Source organism: Pelophylax lessonae (assembly GCF_965119305.1).
Source record: "Pelophylax lessonae genome assembly, chromosome: 2".
NCBI lineage: Eukaryota > Metazoa > Chordata > Amphibia > Anura > Ranidae > Pelophylax > Pelophylax lessonae.
In genome coordinates, this window is record NC_138769.1 from 290,816,617 (window position 1) to 290,836,018 (window position 19,402).

General features: G+C 46.8%; 1 protein-coding gene across 1 annotated transcript in view; it reads right to left on the reverse strand.

Moving 5' to 3' along the window:
• LOC309547062 (uncharacterized protein) overlaps positions 1-19,402 on the reverse strand; it is a gene marked incomplete at its 3' end in the record, with an annotated part of 75,496 nt that overhangs the window by 45,803 nt on the left and 10,291 nt on the right. Inside the window, exons 3-5 of the mRNA XM_082246847.1 lie at positions 11,894-12,217; positions 4,205-4,291; positions 4,000-4,120 (exon numbers count right to left, since the gene is read on the reverse strand). Of these exons, the coding sequence (XP_082102973.1) occupies positions 4,000-4,120; positions 4,205-4,291; positions 11,894-12,217 (532 nt within the window). The remainder of the gene's footprint in view (positions 1-3,999; positions 4,121-4,204; positions 4,292-11,893; positions 12,218-19,402) is intronic.

Sequence of the window (19,402 nt, forward strand, 5' to 3'; positions counted from 1 at the left end):
TACTTCTCTGTGCAATGTAGGTACTATCTCACCTTTCTCTATTAGGCTAATTATATGTCGGTGGCTTTTTTTTTTTGTTAGCAGTACAAGCAGTCCCTGATTTACAAACATCCGAATTACATATGACCAGGGCCGGAGTGGGAATCATTTTCCTGGAGTTTCATGCCTTAGACCGGCCCACTTTAGTTCACGACTGGCTATATTTAAAACCTCAGAATATAAGTTTGCAATGGCACACTGTTCTCTACAGCCTTGTAATTCATTGTATTTTTCAAAAAATATAATCATTTCCAATTCAGTGCAAATACAGTAGCCTACATCTGTTCCCCTCTGTACCCTCCCACAAATCTGTTCTCCTCTGTACCCTCAACCCCCCTGCACATCTGTTCCCCCAAACCCCCTTCTGCACATCCGTTCCCCTCTGTACCCTCCCATAAATCTGTTCTCCTCTGTACCCTCAACCCGCACATCTGTTCCCCTCTATACCCCCCCCCCCACAAATCTGTTCTCCTCTGTACCACCAACCCCCCCTGCACATCTGTTCCCCTATGTACCCCCAAGCCCACCCCCCACATATGTTCCCCTCTGTACCCCCAAACCCCCTTTTGCACATCTGTTTCCCTCTGTACCCCCAAACCCCCTTCTGCACACCTGTTCCCCTCTGTACCCCCAAACCCCTTCTGCACATCTGTTCCCCTCTGTACCCCCAAGCCCGCCCCCCCACATCTGTTCCCCTCTGTACCCCCAAACCCCTTCTGCACATCTGTTCCCCTCTGTACCCTCCAACAAATCTGTTCTCCTCTGTACTCTCAACTCCCCCGCACATCTGTTCCCCTCTGTACCCCCCCCACAAATCTGTTCTCCTCTGTACCCTCAATCCCCCCTGCACATCTGTTCCCCTCTGTACCCCCTTGTACACATCTGTTCCCCTCTGTACCCCCCCAACACTCCCCCCCTGCACATCTGTTACCGGCTGTACCCCCAAACCCCCCTGCATACAATCATGCACTATAAACTTGACAGCAGATTCAAAGTTTTTTTTTACTTCAGGTGACTAGACTGGGTGCAGCACTGGGTATGCTGCGGGTTCTTCCACTACCAGAGCCATGAACGGGCAGAGCGGTGCTGCTGCCTATCCTACTACAGATCCCCAACGGTCCAGAAGGAGGAGGGAGGGGAAATCGCTGCAAGCTCTGATGCCCAGGTGGGATCTCCCTCCAGCTAGCAGATCACTTCCTTGTGTACAGTGGAGAGGGGAGGGGCCTCTGACCCGGTGTTCCGTGAAAAAAATCTACCCGTGAAAATTTCATACCCTCGTCACTTCCGGTGCACCTACGTCCGCACCTACGTCATTGAACAGCTGAGGGCCTGACAAGTGCACATGCTCGGAGGGTATGGATTTATCACGGTACTGTGTGCAACATTACACTTGCGGCGCTTACATTAAAACAGCTCCTCTGCAACATGAGTCATCTCCGCTCCTATCCCTGTCACTTCCCTGATCGCGGCTAATAAATTTAAAAGCGCATCACGGAGCCGACATCTCCGTCATTTAGATTTCATACACCCGCCGCCGCTTTTACATTTACTAGCCGAGATCAGGGAAGTGACAGGGATAGGAGCGGAGATGACTCATGTTGCAGCCCAGCTGTTTTAATGTAACCGCCGCAAATGTAACGTTACACATACTACTGTGATAAATCCATACCATCCGAGCATGCGCACTTGTCAGCTCCTCAGCTGTTCAATGACGTATCCGGGGCTTTGAGCATGCGCACTGCTACGCTGCTCAGATGGAAGTGACGAGGGTAGGCATTTCTCACGGGGTAGGTTATTCTCACGGAACACCGGCAGCTAATCGACTTCAGTGTACAAGTGAATTGCTTTGCTTGTACACTGAAGAGAGAAGCTGGTTAGCTGCTTGGGTCAGAGGCCCCTCCCCTCTCCACTGTACACAAGGAAGTGACTTGCTAACCAGAGGGAGATCCCTCAGCATGTTTTCACAGCTGGAAACGTCGGCTATCAGTGACCTGACAGCTTGCCCAGCAAGAGAACACAGGGACAAAGCCATGACGACGGCCCTCGCGGGCAAAAAAACCGACCAGCCCACTGGGAATTCTCCCGATGCTCCCGATTAGCCAATCCGGGCCTGCATAGGACTCATACTTACAGAGGGAGACAGCAGGAAGAGAGAGGAAATCTCCCCCTAGGAAGGGAAGTTCACGCCTGTAAGAGTTCTCATGGGAAAAAGGTGTCCCCACTGAAGCTTTATCACCAATCCTTGTTTCCACAACAACCCACAATTATAAAAATACAATTGTCATAGGGACAGAAAGGGAGGTGAAATTTTCTGAACAGGGGCACAGACAACAAAACAAACCTCAGGAGGGTGTTAACCCTTCCCTATGCTATCAAAAAATATTTTTTTTGTCTTGAGCTACTCTTAATAAAAAATGTACCTGTTCCAACTTGCATACAATTCAACTTGAGAACAAACCTACAAAACCTATCATGTTGGTAACCCGGGGATTGCCTGAAGTGGAATTTTGTATCGAAGTATTGTGCATGCAAGTGTTTGGCTTGTGGCTGTGGTACACTCCTATTGACTACAGTTGGTCAATTTGGCAGTAGCACCTGTCAAATTTGACATGCAAGGTAAAATTATAGCTGCTTTGCATTGTGCCCCAGTAGTGTGTAAGCACCAGAGTAGTCACCAGGTTCATTTGGAGGTGAGCGGTCATGGGGCAGTAAAAAAAACGCAGGTCGACCCTCAATTTTTACAGCTTTCTTTTTCTCTGTCTAAAAGAGGCCTTAATCTTTTGCCCTTGGGGAACATGGCTAAATGATACATGGTGGTACGATCTCCATCAGTTCTCGCCTCTCAGCCAGTACATATCTTCAGCCGGGATATCTCTCTCTCCCATATGCAAGTTCTTTTCTGATTGGAGCAGAGCTTACCTACCATTGGGTAGAGCAGCCTGTTGCTATACACTGCTTCCACATCTTGAAGGGATTGTAAAGTCTCAAGGTTTTTTACCTTAATGCCTTCTATGCATTAAGGTAAAAAACCTTCTGTGCTGCAGTTGCCCCCAGAGCTCCCCTTTTTCTTACCTAAGCCCATTCGTTCCAGCGATGCGCACAGGCCCAGTGGCTCCAGTCGCTGTCTCTGTACTTATTAGGTAGATTGATAGTAGCAGGAGCCATTGGCTCCTGCTACTATCAATTAAATCTAGTGATGGGGGGGCGGGGCTCAGTCATGCTGTCTGTGTCAATGGATGAAACAGGGGGACTCGGGAGCGCGCCCGCACGGATGCCCCCATGGAAAGCAGCTTTCTGTGGGTGCACCCAATGAAGGAGGAGCCAGGAGCACCAACAGGGCACCCCAGAAGAGGAGGATCAGGGCTGCTCTGTGCAAAATCCTTGCACAGAAGCAGCTAAGTATAACATGTTTGTTAGTTTTATTTTAAAAAATTCAAACATTTACAATTCTTTTAAAGTAAGATCACCTTTTCACAAAAAATGAAAAGGTGCACTAACACCCTACAACCCCCCCCCCCCCCGGTCCCCTCTACAGTTATTACCATGTGTATTTAGCTATCGCATATCACACAGGCAGTGCAGAGATTTGAAAGACCTGCTGTTCTTTCCCTCCTTTCCTTAGGCTTCTGAGATGGATCAGAGCAATTCTCAGTTAAAATGGTAACGTGGAAGCATGTGACCAATCAGAATTGCTGTGATCCATCCTGGAAAGATGTGAAAAGCACAATTTTTAAGTTTGTATGTGTGGAAAAGATTTAAAAAAATGCCTCTTGAAGTGAACCTGTGGGTTTTGAGCGTCCAAAATTTCTGTGTATGGTTTAACCTTTAAGTCAGGGGAGTGGTAAGAAAGACAGTAAAAACGAGAAATGCGAAAAAAACTGTAACATTAAATATAATGGAGAAAATGAAGAATACACAGCAAGTATAAAAAGTATAATCAAAAGAGTTATTTTCACTTACTGTGAAGGCTGTTGTGTAGTATAGCTGTTATTCCGAGTACTGGATTGGTGGAAAATCGAAGGATAGGTGTTCAGATCACTGGACTGGGTTATTCCATCAGCTGGACTGAGAGATTTTCTTTCTATTAAAATGGAGCAATTAGTTCAATCTCGCACTTTTATTATTGCAGCCTACATCCGGTATACTGTATCTTTTTGTAGCTTACCTGAATTAGCTGGTAATGAGTGAGACAATATCTTTGTAGTTTGTCCAGAAGATGGCATGGGAGGCATCTGTGTGCTAGCAAATGCCTCTTCAGTCAGGAAAAAAAAAAGATATATTAATTAAATCCTCGTATGGAACCATCTTAAAGCTCAAGTTTAAGCTAAAAAATTTCCTCTTAAGCTTTGGTTACACCACCTATCGGTAATGAAGTATGTCCCACTATGTGCAGGATGCTGGATTCTGTAGAAATTTTCACTGCTGGACTGCCTTGAACTTCTCCTGCTGCTAAGCTTATAGCGATGCGGGGGTCAACAGCTTCAGGTGTCTGGGCTCAGCTGCATTGATAGCATTATGTTTTATTTAAATGTTATAGTCATGCTTATTTAAATGGTTGGGGTTATGCTTTAAACTTGTTTAGTTTTATTGAAAGTCTCTCTCTGTGTATCTGAGATATTCTTGCTGTAAGTTTCCTCCCATTGTTTCTGAAGTCATGGGAATGCTTGTTGGCCACATAGTATTTTGTTGTTCTGAGATGTTTGCTTTACTGTTGTAATATACACAACTATTTCCTGTATGTAAAGGTATATTGTTAAGTGTTTCTTGCTGACGTGTATAGACTGGAAATATATCCTCTTTTTGACTATCTTATATAAGATGCAAAGGCTAAAAACAAAGTTAAGTAACCCATTCACTATACTTACGTGCGAGTGCGTTACTTCCAGAGCTCTGAAGTTATGGACATGTGGAATGGAAAAATATGCCGGCAAAGTTTAGTAGTGATTACATACAGTGGGTACGGAAAGTATTCAGACCCCCTTAAATTTTTCACTCTTTGTTATATTGCAGCCATTTGCTAAAATCATTTAAGTTCATTCTTCTTCCTCATGAATGTACACATAGCACCCCATACTGACAGAAAAACACAGAATTGTTGACATTGTTGCAGATTTATTAAAAAAGAAAAACTGAAATATCACATGGTCCTAAGTATTCAGACCCTTTGCTCAGTATTTAGTAGAAGCCCCCTTTTGATCTAATACAGCCAGGAGTCTTTTTGGGAAAGATGCAACAAGTCTTTCACACCTGGATTTGGGGATCCTCTGCCATTCCTCCTTGCAGATCCTCTCCAGTTCTGTCAGGTTGGATGGTAAACGTTGGTGGACAGCCATTTTTAGGTCTCTCCAGAGATGCTCAATTGGGTTTAAGTCAGGGCTCTGGCTGGGCCATTCAAGAACAGTCACGGAGTTGTTGTGAAGCCACTCCTTCGTTATTTTAGCTGTGTGCTTAGGGTTATTGTCTTGTTGGAAGGTAAACCTTCGGCCCAGTCTGAGGTCCAGAGCACTCTGGAGAAGGTTTTTGTCCAGGATATCCCTGTACTTGGCCGCATTCATCTTTCCCTCGATTGCAACCAGTCGTCCTGTCCCTGCAGCTGAAAAACACCCCCACAGCATGATGCTGCCACCACCATGCTTCACTGTTGGGACTGTATTGGACAGGTGATGAGCAGTGCCTGGTTTTCGCCACACATACCGCTTAGAATTAAGGCCAAAAAGTTCTATTTTGGTCTCATCAGACCAGAGAATCCTATTTCTCACCATCTTGGAGTCCTTCAGGTGTTTTTTAGCAAACTTCATGCGGGCTTTCATGTGTCTTACACTGAGGAGAGGCTTCCGTCGGGCCACTCTGCCATAAAGCCCCGACTGGTGGAGGGCTGCGGTGATGGTTGACTTTCTACAACTTTCTCCCATCTCATGACTGCATCTCTGGAGCTCAGCCACAGTGATCTTTGGGTTCTTCTTTACCTCTCTCACCAAGGCTCTTCTCCCCCGATAGCTCAGTTTGACCGGACGGCCAGCTCTAGGAAGGGTTCTGGTCGTCCCAAACGTCTTCCATTTGAGGATTATGGAGGCCACTGTGCTCTTAGGAACCTTAAGTGCAGCAGAAATCTTTTTGTAACCTTGGCCAGATCTGTGCCTTGCCACAATTCTGTCTCTGAGCTCTTCAGGCAGTTCCTTTGACCTCATGATTCTCATTTGCTCTGACATGCATTGTGATCTGGAAGGTCTTATATAGACAGGTGTGTGGCTTTCCTAATCAAGTCCAATCAGTATAATCAAACACAGCTGGACTCAAATGAAGGTGTAGAACCATCTCAAGGATGATCAGAAGAAATGGAAAGCACCTGAGTTAAATATATGAGTGTCACAGCAAAGGGTCTGAATACTTAGGACCATGTGATATTTCAGTTTTTCTTTTTTAATAAATCTGCATCAATGTCAACAATTCTGTGTTTTTCCGTCAATATGGGGAGCTGTGTGTACATTCATGAGTAAGAAGAATGAACTTAAATGATTTTAGCAAATGGCTGCAATATAACAAAGAGTGAAAAATGTAAGGGGGTCTGAATACTTTCCGTACCCACTGTAGATAAATCCCTTAGATAGATACAGTTGCAGTTGCAGTTTGGGATCAAGTTTGGAAGCGGGTAGTCATCCAAGCCGGGATTGAGTCCAGGAACAGGTGGTAGTCATCCAAGCCGAGATAGTCCAGAAGCAGGTAGCCTGCCGAAGCTGGGTCATCGTCTGATGCAGGGTCATCTGCCGATGCGGAATCCAGAGCCAGGAAGGTCCTCAGCCAAGCCAAGTCATGCACGGAGAAATCACAGAGACCAGAAGATTGTTGGCAGTGATGCACCTTGGAGCACAAATGCAAGGGCAAGGTCTGAAAGCCATTAGGTTATATATATAGTCACTGAGCAACGCCTAGGCAGCAGACAAGTGATGATGCAAACAGAGTTTATAAGAGACAGCAGTCTGCACATGTCCAAGATGGCTGCCAACAGGAAGGCAAGGTAAGACCTTGAGAGTACCCTCACCTCAACGGCCCCTCCTCCGCGGAGCAAAAACGGTTTCTGAGGAAAGCGAGCATTGAAAGTGTGGAGAAGGGTGGGAGCATGAACATCAGTGGAGGGAACCCAGGAGCGCTCCTCAGGACCATAACCTTTCCAGTGAACCAGGTATTGAACCTGACCTCGGAACAGACGAGAATCCAAGATGTTGCTAACCTCATACTCATGATTGCCCACAGGAATGGGACGAGGGCGAGGAAGTGAAGTATAGCGATTGCAAAGCAGTCACTTCAAAAGTGACATGTGAAAGACACTGGAGATACGCACGCCAGGAGGAAGATCAAGGGCATAGGCCACCGGGATCACTTTACGGAGGATGCGAAAAGGGCCAACAAAAACAAGGTGCCAGTTTTGGAGTGGGCATCTTGAGGTTGAGATTACAGGCCTACAACCCGGACCTGGTATGAACCTCTCCCGGACCTGGTACGAAGAAGCAGATAAACGTCTCCGGTCTGCCTGAAGCTTCTGACGTTGTGCAGAGACCCATAAAGACTCTTGAATCTGCACCCAAGATGAATGGAAGGCATGAAGGTGATCCTCCACAGCTGGAATGTCCTGTGGCGAGAACGACTCGGGCAACACAACTGGTTGGAACCCATAATTGGCCATGAATGGAGACTTTCCAGAGGACGAGTTGACGGCAGAGTTCCTGGCAAACTCTGCCCAGGGTAGCAGATCAACCCAATTGTCCTGATGGTCAAAGATATAGCAGCGGAGAAATTGCTCCAGAGCTTGGTTAGAAAGTTCAGCGGCGCCATTGGACTGGGGATAGTAGGCGAAGGAGAGTCGAATACCCTGAGAACAAAAGGCACGCCAGAACCTAGAGACAAACTGACTCCCACAGTCCGATACAATCTCCTTAGGCAACCCGTGTAATTAAAAAAACTCCCTGGCAAACACCGAGGCGAGCTCCTGAGAGGTAGGCAGCCGCTTAAAGGAACACCGTGGCACATTTTGGAAAACCTGTCGACAACCATGAGGATAACCGTGTAACATCTAGATGCGGGAAGTTCCAGAATAAAATCCATGGCCAGGTGAGACCAGGGATGCTCCCAATTGGGAATGGGATGCAGTAGGCCCAAGGGAAGGTGCTGCAGAGATTTGTTCAGGGCACAGACCAAAACAAGCAGCAACGTACTCAGCAACATCAGTGCGGAGAGATGGCCACCAGAACTGACGGGAAATAGCCCAGGACATCTGGTTCTTACCAGGATGACCAGCAGTCTTGGAATTGTGGTACGTGCGCAACAGTCTGATGTGGAACTCCTCAGGTACAAAACATTTGCCAGCAGGTCTCTCAGTGGGAGCAACAGGTAGAGCAGTCAAGATCTGTTCCCCAAGAGGAGAGGTTAATTTGGTGCGGATGGCAGCCAGGATATGATCTGAAGGTATGACCAGTGTCGGCACGGAGTCCTCCCTGGACAACTCATAATACTGGCGAGACAAGGCATCAGCTTTAACATTCTTGGAGCCGGGCAAATAGGAGACCACATAGTTAAAATGAGACAAGAATAAGGCCCATCTGGCCTGACGGGCTGTGAGCCTCTTGGCCTCCTAGAGATATGTCAGATTCTTATGATCGTGAGAATGAGAACTGGAACCACAGAACCTTCGAGCAAGTGTCTCCACTCCTTGAGAGCCAGGATAATGGCCAAGAGCTCTCTGTCTCCAATCTCGTATTTGCATTCAGCTGGAGACAGCTTCCTGGAGTAGAACCCACAAGGAAGTAAGGATCCATCAGGTGTCCGACCCTGAGACAGGAGGGCGCCTACTCCCATCTCAGACGCATCTACCTCTAGGACAAAGGGCAAACCAGGATTGGGATGAGAACGAATGGAAGCCGAAGCTAAAGCAGACTTGAGGGCCTCGAAAGCTTGGATAGCAGCAGGCGTCCAATTGTGGGGATCGCTGCTCCTCTTGGCTAAAGGGTAAAGGTCCCCCCGGACGACGTCACATCTGACGAATCCGGTCGGGCTGTACCGGACACCACGCTGATCATGCCCCTCTAAACGCCGGCTTTTTACCTCTCCGCGGGACGCCGCGGTTTTTACTGTCTGCATGTCTTTTTCTACAAAAATGTAAGTGTGACCTAATGAATGCTTTTTGTTATTCAATACTGGATTACGCTATGGTCTCCCTCAATTTTTCTCTTCCACGTGTATGGCATCACACATGATTGGAGCCCTATTTGAATATATTGTTTAATCTTCTGCACTGTGGAGCCAAGGTTGTTAACGGGTGCATGGATCTATGCCTATATCCCTGTGTTTGTGGAGGCAAGAGTTTGAGCTGAGCTTTCTACCGAGCCTATTGTGGCCTGTCCATTAAGTTGGAGGCCCATTTATTTTGGTAAGCAGCCATCTTTTAGTACCTGTCACGGGTGTTTTCCTCCTGCCTCACCACCTATTGGGATTCTGCCTTTGGACTACAGCTCTTCATCAATTATCCATTCTGGGACTCACGTCTCTGATGGACTTTTTTTTTTTTATATATTTATTTTCTATTTCTATGTCACTACACATGTGTCCATGAATCAATGTGATAACCTTTATAAGCGCTACACTTTTTTTGATATATTTCTGTTGGATTTCTATAGGTCCTGTGTTTAGCTGCTTTTATAAAAACATTTTGGGAAGATTTCATAGAGAACCCCTCAGCAGAAATGATGTAGCCCAAGAAGGCAACCTGAGACAGGTGGAATTCACATTTCTCAAGCTTACAGAAAAGCCCATTCTCGCGTTACCGTTGCAGCACCCGTCTGAAATCCAGGTATTGTGATTCAATGGAGTCCGAGTAAATCAAGATGTCGTCCAAATAGACCACCATGCATTTCTGCAACATAACACGAAAGACATCATTGAGGAACTCCTGGAAGACAGCGGGTGCATTGCACAAGTCAAAGGGCATTACTAAATATTCGTAATGACCGGTTCTGGTATTAAATGTGGTCTTCCACTCATTGCCCTCCTTGATTGTTACAAGGTTATACGCGGCCGAAAGATATACGGAAGAGCCAAATCAAGAACATCTGGGGTCAAGTTCGGAAGCGGGTAGTCATCCAAGCCGAGATCGAGTCCAGGAACAGGTAGTCATCCAAGCCAAGATAGAGTCCAGAAGCGGGTAGTCTGCTGAAACTGGGTGGTCGTCTGATGCGGGGTCATCTGCCAATGGGGTCGGGGTCGTCTGGAATCCAGAGACAGGAAGGTCGTTAGCCAAGCCAAGTCATGCACGGAGAAACCACAGAGTCCAGAGGACTGCTAGCAGTGATGCACCTTGGAGCACAAACGCAAGGGCAAAGTCTGAAAGCCATCAGGTGATATATATAGTCAGGTGTGCAACATCATCACTGAGCGACACCCAGGCAGCAGACAAGTGATGATGCAAACAGAGTTTGTAAGAGACAGCAGTCTGCACATGTCCAAGATGGCTGCCAACAGGAAGGCTAGGTAAGACCTTGACACTCTTCCCCTTTTCACAGATCATGTTATCGGCAGTGTAATCAATGAAAGAAATTTCTCAGTGGAGAAGAGGGCGGGGGGTGTCGTGTCGTGTCCCTTAGCGGATGCTCTTAAGTTCAGCTAAGCCCAGAGACTCGATGCTGTTAACCCCTGTAATGCCGGAAGCTCAGCAGCAGGAAGAGGAAAGGGCAGCCCAGCAGTCACAATTTCTACAGAACCTAGCAGCTTGAACATCATTACCATACTTCATTACAGATAAGTTATGTAACTAAAGCTATAAAAAAAAGATGTTTACCTAAACTTCAGCTTTAACCACATACCAATTACCCAATAGCAGTTTTACTGCTGCAGGGCAGCCGCTGTGCGCAGAATCACGTGTATATATAAGTGAGCCTGCACTTCCAGGTAGGAGCAACAAATTTGCACCGCTGGTGGCTCACTCCCGCTGGGATTATACGCAGTGGGAGCCGATCGGCAGGCACAGCAGACTCTGTCTGCTGGCACCCGCCGATCATCCTGCAGAGAGGCAGAACGGAAATCTGCCTATGTAAACAAGGCAGATTTCAGTTCTAACAGGAGGGAAGGCATGGATCCTGTGTCTCTGCAAAGCAGGGACATGAAATCGTGTCTTCCCCTAGTAAAAGCAACTCCCACACTGTAATAATACACAGGCTAGGTACACAGTTACCCTTTGATCGCCTCTGATGGTAACTCCTTTCCAGACAGTGTCGTTACTGCAGTAATAGTGCATATTAATAGTGTTCCTGGTTCCCAAAAAAGTGTCAAAGTGTCAGTGTCTGATTTTCCGCCACAATATCAGTCCCGCTATAAGTCGCTGATCGCCACCATTGATAGTAAAAAAATACATTTAAATTCTATAAATATATCCCATAGTTTGGCAATGCGATAACTTTTGCACAAACCAATCAATATACGCTTATTGAAATTTTTTTTACCAAAAATATGTAGCAGAATACAGATGGGCCTAAATTGATAAAGATTTTTTTTTCTCTTATTGGATGTTTTATAGCAGAAAGTGAAAAAAACGTTGTTGTTTTTTTATTTTCAATATTGTCGGTCTTTTTTTTTTTTTTGATTATAGCGCAAAGAAATAATGCAGCGGTTATCAAATAACACCAAAAGAAAGCTCAATTTGAAGGAAAAAAGGCATACATTTTATTTGGGTACCGTGTCGCATGACCACGCAATTGTCAGTTAAAAAATAATGAGGTGGTGTATTGCAAAAAAATGGCCTGGTCATAAAGGGGGGTAAATCTTCTGGAGCTGAAGTGGTTAAACAATATCAGTATGTTGTTTAACTTACCATTATCCATGGTAACTATCAGTAAGATTTCAGTCAGTATGGCCTTTTTGCTGGATTCTACGCACTGATAGATACCACTATCCCAGAGTTCCACCTGTTGGAATTGAACTGTCAGTCTTTTCTTCTGTTCATCATTGATGGCTATAACTCTTGATTTATAATCTGTGCCTATGTTTCCACTTGAATGGGCCACCCATGAAGATTTCTTTTCATTAATCTTCTTAGACCAGAATTTGGACTTCTTGATGTTCAATGGATATTCACAATGTAATGCTGCCATTTCATGAAGTTTGAATCTGGCAACATGAATATTGGGTGGCAACCCTGTAACACACAAGGAGTCATATAAAATGTAACTTGTAATGACATATTACATAAATATATTAAACAAAATTATAAACGCAACACTTTTGTATTTGCCCCCATTTTTAATGAGCTGAACTCAAAGATCTAAGACTTTTTCTATGTACACAAAAGGCCTCTCAAATATTGTTCACAAATCTGTCTAAATCTGTGTTAGTGAGCACTTCTCCTTTGCGGAGATAATCCATCCACCTCAGAGGTGTGGCATATCAAGATGGTGATTAGACAGCATGATTATTGCACAGGTGTGCCTTAGGCTGGCCACAATAAAAGGCCCCTCTAAAATGTGCAGTTTTATCACACAGCACAATGCCACAGATGTCGCAAGTTTTTAGGGAGCGTGCAATTGGCATGCTGACTGCAGGAATGTCCACCAGAGCTGTTTCCTGTGAATTGAATGTTCATTCCTCTACCAAAGGCGTTTCAGAGACTTTGGCAGTACATCTAACCAGCCTCACAACCGCAGACCACGTGTAACCACACCAGCCCTGGACCTCCACATCCAGCATGTTTACCTCCAAGATTGTCTGAGACCAGCCACCCGGACAGCTGCTGCAACAATTGGTTTGCATAACCAAAGAATTTCTGCACAAACTGTCAGAAACCGTCTCGGGGAAGCTCATCTGCATGATGTTGATCCCAACAGGGTCTCGACCTGACTGCAGTTCATCGCGGTAACCAACTTGAGTGGGCAAATTCTCACAATCGAGGGCGTCTGCCACTTTGGAGAGGTGTTCTCTTCACAGATGAATTCCGGTTTTCACTGTACAGGGCAGATGGCAGACAGCGTGTATGGCGTTGTGTGGGTGAGCGGGTAAGGCTGGCCATACACTATACAATTTTCTTGTTCAACTTTCCTTTAGATTTACCAAAACCATGTAATATAGGGTCAAACCTAAACACTTTCAATTTGTATGCAGTCAGGCAGGCCCTTGCACTACATAGTTTAAGGTAAATCTAAAGGAAATGGAATAAGAAAATTGTATAGTGTATGGCCAGCCTAAGGCACATCTGTGCAATAATCATGCTGTCTAATCAGCATCTTGATATGCCACACCTCTGAGGTGGATGGATTATCTCGGCAAAGGAGAAGTGCTCACTAACACAGATTTAGCCACATTTGTGAACAATATTTGAGAGAAATGGGACTTTTGTGTATATATAAAAAGTCTTAGATCTTTGAGCACAGCTCATGAAAAATGTGTACATCAATATATTTGTTTCACTCTTATTTTGAATGGAAAAATATTACAGCGTCCAACATAGATATCTTGACATAGAAATAGATACAGACAGGACTGCTTATTTTTAACGCTCCCCGCCCATCCTATGTGAATGAGCCATTAGGGCTCGTTTACATCTGTAGCAGTCTTTCAGGCTGGGTTCACGCTCATCTGAATTGGATGCGGGTTTTCCCCGCATCCAATTCACATGACAGGAGAGGGTGACTTGTTCTCAATAGAGCCCGATTCACACACCTCCAGGGCGGCCGCGGTCCATGCTGAAAAAGGATCCTGTGCGTCTTCTGGTCCATTTCAGGTCCGAATTCAGGCAAAAATTCGGACCTGATTCGCACATGAAACGGAGAACAGGAACTCACCGGACCCCTTGCTGTGAGCCGTGGTCGCAGCTAGTGTGAACCCAGTCCTAATCTGCAATGAATCTATTTTCAGATAGTCTTACAGCAGTAGCTAAAAGGCATTTAGGAGGTAATACAGCTGCCTCTTGAATGCCTGTTTTTTTTTTTTACAGCAAAATGGAGCCTTTGAATAGGAATACCACACAGCAACTGCAAGGCTATCATTTGGCTCGCCTTTATGACTTGGCCTGATTTAATTTGCCTACTACAGGTCTTGGAAGGTATACTTTTTGCCACAGCATGTGTATGACACTATCTGGCGTCTGTGCTAGGTTATAGGAGAATTAAACCATGACTTAAGGTGGAAGTATCGTTGCTTTTTACCTTTTACCTACAGGTAAGCCTATAATAAGGCTTACCTGTTGGTATAATTAATATCTCCTAAACCTGCAAGGTTCCCACAACCCACAATGTGGTGTATTGTGGAGTCCTACAATATACACAGTGTCCCATATTTGTAAATATTTTATGATATCTCTTCATGTGACAACACTGAAGAAATAACACTTTTCTACAATGTAAAGTAGTGAGTGTACAGCTTGTACAACAGTGTAAATGTGCTGGCCCCTCAGAATAACTCAACACACAGCCATTAATGTCTAAATTGCTGGCAAAAAAAGTGAGTGTATTAGGTTTTCCAGGCATTGGGCCTGGTGTGGGTCTGCCATGGTTACCGGTAACACCTTCAGCCCATTTAAGCTGAATACCCAAGTGTGAGATTGGGGACAATGACCATTCCGGCATCTTTGGTTTGTTTTTTTTATTTGATATTGGGAATGGGAGAAGGGAATGAGTGGGATACTCCTCTTGCTCAACTAGGTACAACTGGGACACTTTGTGGGAAAATGCCTTTCAGTGCTGTCTTGACGTCGGCAGGATGCTGACCAACGCTTGCTGGCGCTTGAAAAACACTGACTTGCTGAACTGTACTTGAACTTCACTTCTGACACTCTGATCAGCTCAAAAGTCCTGGATTGTACTTAGACTTGACTTTTGACGCTCTGGGTAGCTCAAAAGTCCTGCATTCAGCTCCCTCCAGTCTTTCCTGACTGAGATAGCTCCTGTAACTGCTTGTGTTGCTGCAACTCTCAACACTGCACACTGCACGCTGTACACTTTAACGTTTCAGGGCCCAACCGCTGGCGCCCCCTTTACACTTCAGGGTCCTCTCACTAGGCACCCCCTCTACACTTCAGGGTCCTCTCACTAGGCACCCCCTCTACGCTTCAGGGTCCTCTCACTAGGCACCCTCTCTGCACTACAGGGTCTACACCAGGGGCGGACGTACAGGGGTCGCAGGGGTTGCCATGGCGACCGGGCCCCATGCTGCAGGGGGCCTGAGAGGGCCCCCTGTATGTATAGAGAGAAGGAGCGGCAAGCGCAGCTGAGACCGAGCTCCCCGATCCTCAGCCGAACTGCAAATCGGCACCGAGGGAGCTGGTCTCACATAGGAAAGTGAAAGCACAGTGTGTGCTGTGCTCTCTGCCTCCCCCTACAGTGCAATACCGTGTGCAGTGGCGGCTGGTGCTCAAAATTATGTATGTATGTATGTATGTGTGTGTGCTTATATATGTGTATGCTTATATATATATATATATATATACAGTATATATGTGTGTGTGTGTGTATATGTGCTTATATATGAGTATGTATATGTGTATTTTTTTTACAGCTTGTTCATAGTACCAGTAAGAAAATGCTATTCCTCTGAAAAGCGATACATGCTCATATCGCTTTTCAGAGGCATTTGACAGGCGGTGAAAAGGCAATATGTTGCCTCCTCACCGCCTGTTTTAACCCCCTAATGCAGGGGTGGGGAACCTGCGGCCCGCACAATGTGAGTCACAGTGTGACAGTGTGAGTCACAGAAAAGCTTCAGAAAAGGGTGGATCTGGGGCGCAGAGCAGTGCGCCCCGATCCCACCCATTTGTGTGACAATAGCGAATGAAAATTCGCTATTGTTACACAGATCCTCCTCCTAGGCAATCAGGAAGCGGGTCCGAGACCCGCTTCCTGATTGGCCGAAAGGCGAACACATGCCATTGTTCGAGGAGGAGGCGGGAGGACTCGAGGAGAAGCCGCCACTGCAGGTAAGTGCACTGGCTTTCTGCATTGAAAGGTGGAACGCTGGGGTCCGTCTGCATTGAAAGGGGGCACGCTGTGGTCAGTCTGCATTGAAAGGGGGCACGCTGTTGTCAGTCTGCATTGAAAGGGGGCACGCTGTGGTCAGTCTGCATTGAAAGGGGGCACGCTGTGGTCAGTCTGCATTGAAAAGGGGCACGCTGTGGTCAGTCTGCATTGAAAAGGGGGCACGCTGTGGTCAGTATGCATTGAAAGGGGGCATGCTGTGGTCAGTCTGCATTGAAAGGGGGCACGCTGTGGTCAGTCTGCATTGAAAGGGGGCACGCAGTGGTCAGTCTGCATTGAAAGGGGGCACGCTGTGGTCAGTATGCATTGAAAGGGGGCATGCTGTGGTCAGTCTGCATTGAAAGGGGGCACGCTGTGGTCAGTCTGCATTGAAAGGGGGCACGTTGTGGTCTCTCTGCATTAAAAGGGGGCACGCTGTGGTCAGTCTGCATTGAAAGGGGGCACGCTGTGGTCAGTATGCATTGAAAGGGGGCACGCTGTGGTCAGTATGCATTGAAAGGGGGCACGCTGTGGTCAGTCTGCATTGAAAGGGGGCACGCTGTGGTCAGTCTGCATTAAAAGGGGGCACGCTGTGGTCAGTCTGCATTGAAAGGGGGCACGCTGTGGTCAGTCTGCATTGAAAGGGGGCATGCTGTGGTCAGTCTGCATTCAAAGGGGGCACGCAGTGGTCAGTCTGCATTGAAAGGGGGCACGCTGTGGTGCTGGGGTCAGTCTGCATTGAAAGGGGGCACGCTGTGGTCTCTATGCATTGAAAGGGGGCACACTGCGGTCAGTTTGCATTGAAAGGGGGCACGCTGCGGTCAGTTTGCATTGAAAGGGGGCACGCTGTGGTCAGTCTGCATTGAAAGACGGAACGCTGTGGTCAGTTTGCATTGAAAGGGGGCACGCTGTGGTCAGTCTGCATTGAAAGGGGGCACGCTGTGGTCAGTCTGCATTGAAAGGGGGCACGCTGTGGTCAGTTTGCATTGAAAGGGGGCATGCTGTGGTCAGTCTGCATTGAAAGGGGGCACGCTGTGGTCAGTCTGCATTGAAATGGGGCACGCTGTGGTCAGTCTGCATTGAAAGGGGGCACGCTGTGGTCAGTCTGCATTGAAAGGGGGCACGCTGTGGTCAGTCTGCATTGAAAGAGGGCACGCTGTGGTCACTGTGCATTGAAGGGGGCACACTATACCTTGATTACTGAAGGCCTCTTTCACGCTTTTGTGACCTCAAAGTCACACAATTTTTTACAGCGTTTTTTTGCCGCAAAGCAATGCCTATTACATTTATGCATACATTTTGTACGGCCCCCGAATGATGTTACAAAAATCCAAATGGCCCTTGGCAGAAAAAAGGTTCCCCACCCCTGCCCTAATACATCATCACTATGCTGTAACTGTGTACAATGCACACAATTGCGGGGTGGTTGTAGTGCCGCCCCATTCACCAGGGGGTATACCAGCCACAGCATGTGTCCACCCTGCTGCTGTCTCGGCAACTACAGGGTGAATAGCTGGGGTTGGTAAAAACGCAGTTAAAGTGTGTGGTTTTACCACCCCTCAACCTCACATGTAAACAGGCCCTTGGTTCACATCTGTGCATCTGTGTGCTGTGTATAGGGCAGCAAATTCACCGCCCCACAGAAACGCAGGGAAAAAAAATTCCCTTTTTTTTTTTTATTCTGCTGCAGCAAAAAATGCACCATGTTTGCCAATGTGTAGGGGTATCATTAAGAATGAATGACACCCCTGCATGTTTGTCTGCGTGTCAGGAACACGTGCAATTTTGCGCGTATTCTGTGACACGGAGTAATGTGAACCAAGCCTTAGACTGGGGGGCCTCCAGACTGAAAATACTTTCAAGATGCCCTGACTGGAAAAAGATGGAGAAACACCGACATAGAGGAACCCTTCTCTCCATTTTCCTCCTGCAGCCGCTGAATGTCTGGGGGAGGGAGAGGAGGAGAAGCGGGGGGGGGGGGGGAAATGAAGAGATTGGTTCCTTTTATATGCAGCTACCTCCACAGCTCCTCCTATGCAGCTTCTTTCTGCTGCCCCACCTACGTCCCTACAGCTCTGCAAGGTTCCCGCTTCCCCTCTCCCACTGGCTGCTTTAGGGAATCTGTCAGGATGAAGCCTTTTCTGAATGGAGAGTCAGTGATCCATACCAATCACTGACTCTGTCTATTTTACAATGCTTCAGTATGTGAATGAATAGGAAGCTCTGTACAGAGCTATTCCTATCCATTAATTCTGTGCAGCTTCTATGAGGCTTCAGAGAAGGAGATGGAAAGCTGTGTCTCAAAGGTGGGATATCAGGGGTCTGTTTAGACTCCTGATATTTCTCCTAAAAAATTGTAAAAAATATTTAAAAAAAATAATATTGTAACAAAAAAAAAAAAAAATGAATAAAGCAAATGGTAGAAAAATGTAATTAAAAAACTACTGACACCAATGGCAGAACTACCACACAAACATTGCACTTGCGACTGGCCCTGGCGTTCCGCCACCAGGCTGGGAGGGAAGGGCTCTCTCCGGGGGGCCCTTTATGGTTTCTTGCATCGGGGCCCTGAAGGTTCTAGTTACGCCACTGGTCTACTCACTGCCACCCTCTCTTCTTCTTTTCAGGGTCAACACTTGCACCCCCTTTACTTTTACTCTTGCACCGGTTAGCTAGCTCCTGGATCCCCACGACCTTCACCGGAGTGGTCCCCTCTCTCTCTAGGTAGACCCCCAGGGGGCAGTTTGCAGTACTCACAAACTCGGAATGCTTTCCTGAAACTGGACCCCTCTCAACTCCGCTGGTCCTCGTTACACCGTATCCTCTCTGCAGCTCAGCTCAGCCCTCTGTCACCTCAGGCAAGCCGCATGGGACACCCGATCCTGCTGACAGGAGGAGAGACAGGCATACTCTCCCTCCTGGGACTCTGCTTCCTGCCAAAGACGCTGCGTCATGCGTTCCCCTCAAACTTATATCCACTCCCAGAATGCTGTGTGGCAGAATCTGCCTTTCTGGGGTAGATACAGGCCTGAGTGCACCATTGGCTGGTTTTCCTCCACTGCCCAATGAGAACCCTCTCATGGAGCACAGTGGGGAGACTCCCCAGTCTCAACAGCTGCACCTGGGAGACATGACAGCCCAGCTGAAAATTATGGCCCTGCTGTTAAGCAGCCAGGGCCCACTATACTTTACCTAGCACCTACTTTGTAGGGTGTTACATGAGTATACCCCTGAGTCAAAATGTCCAAATTGGGCCTTAAGTGTCAATATTTAATATTTTGTGTGACCACCATTATTTTCCAGCACTGCCTTAACCCTCTTGGGCATGAAGTTCACCAGAGCTTCACAGGTTGCCACTGGAGTCCTCTTTTACTCCTCCA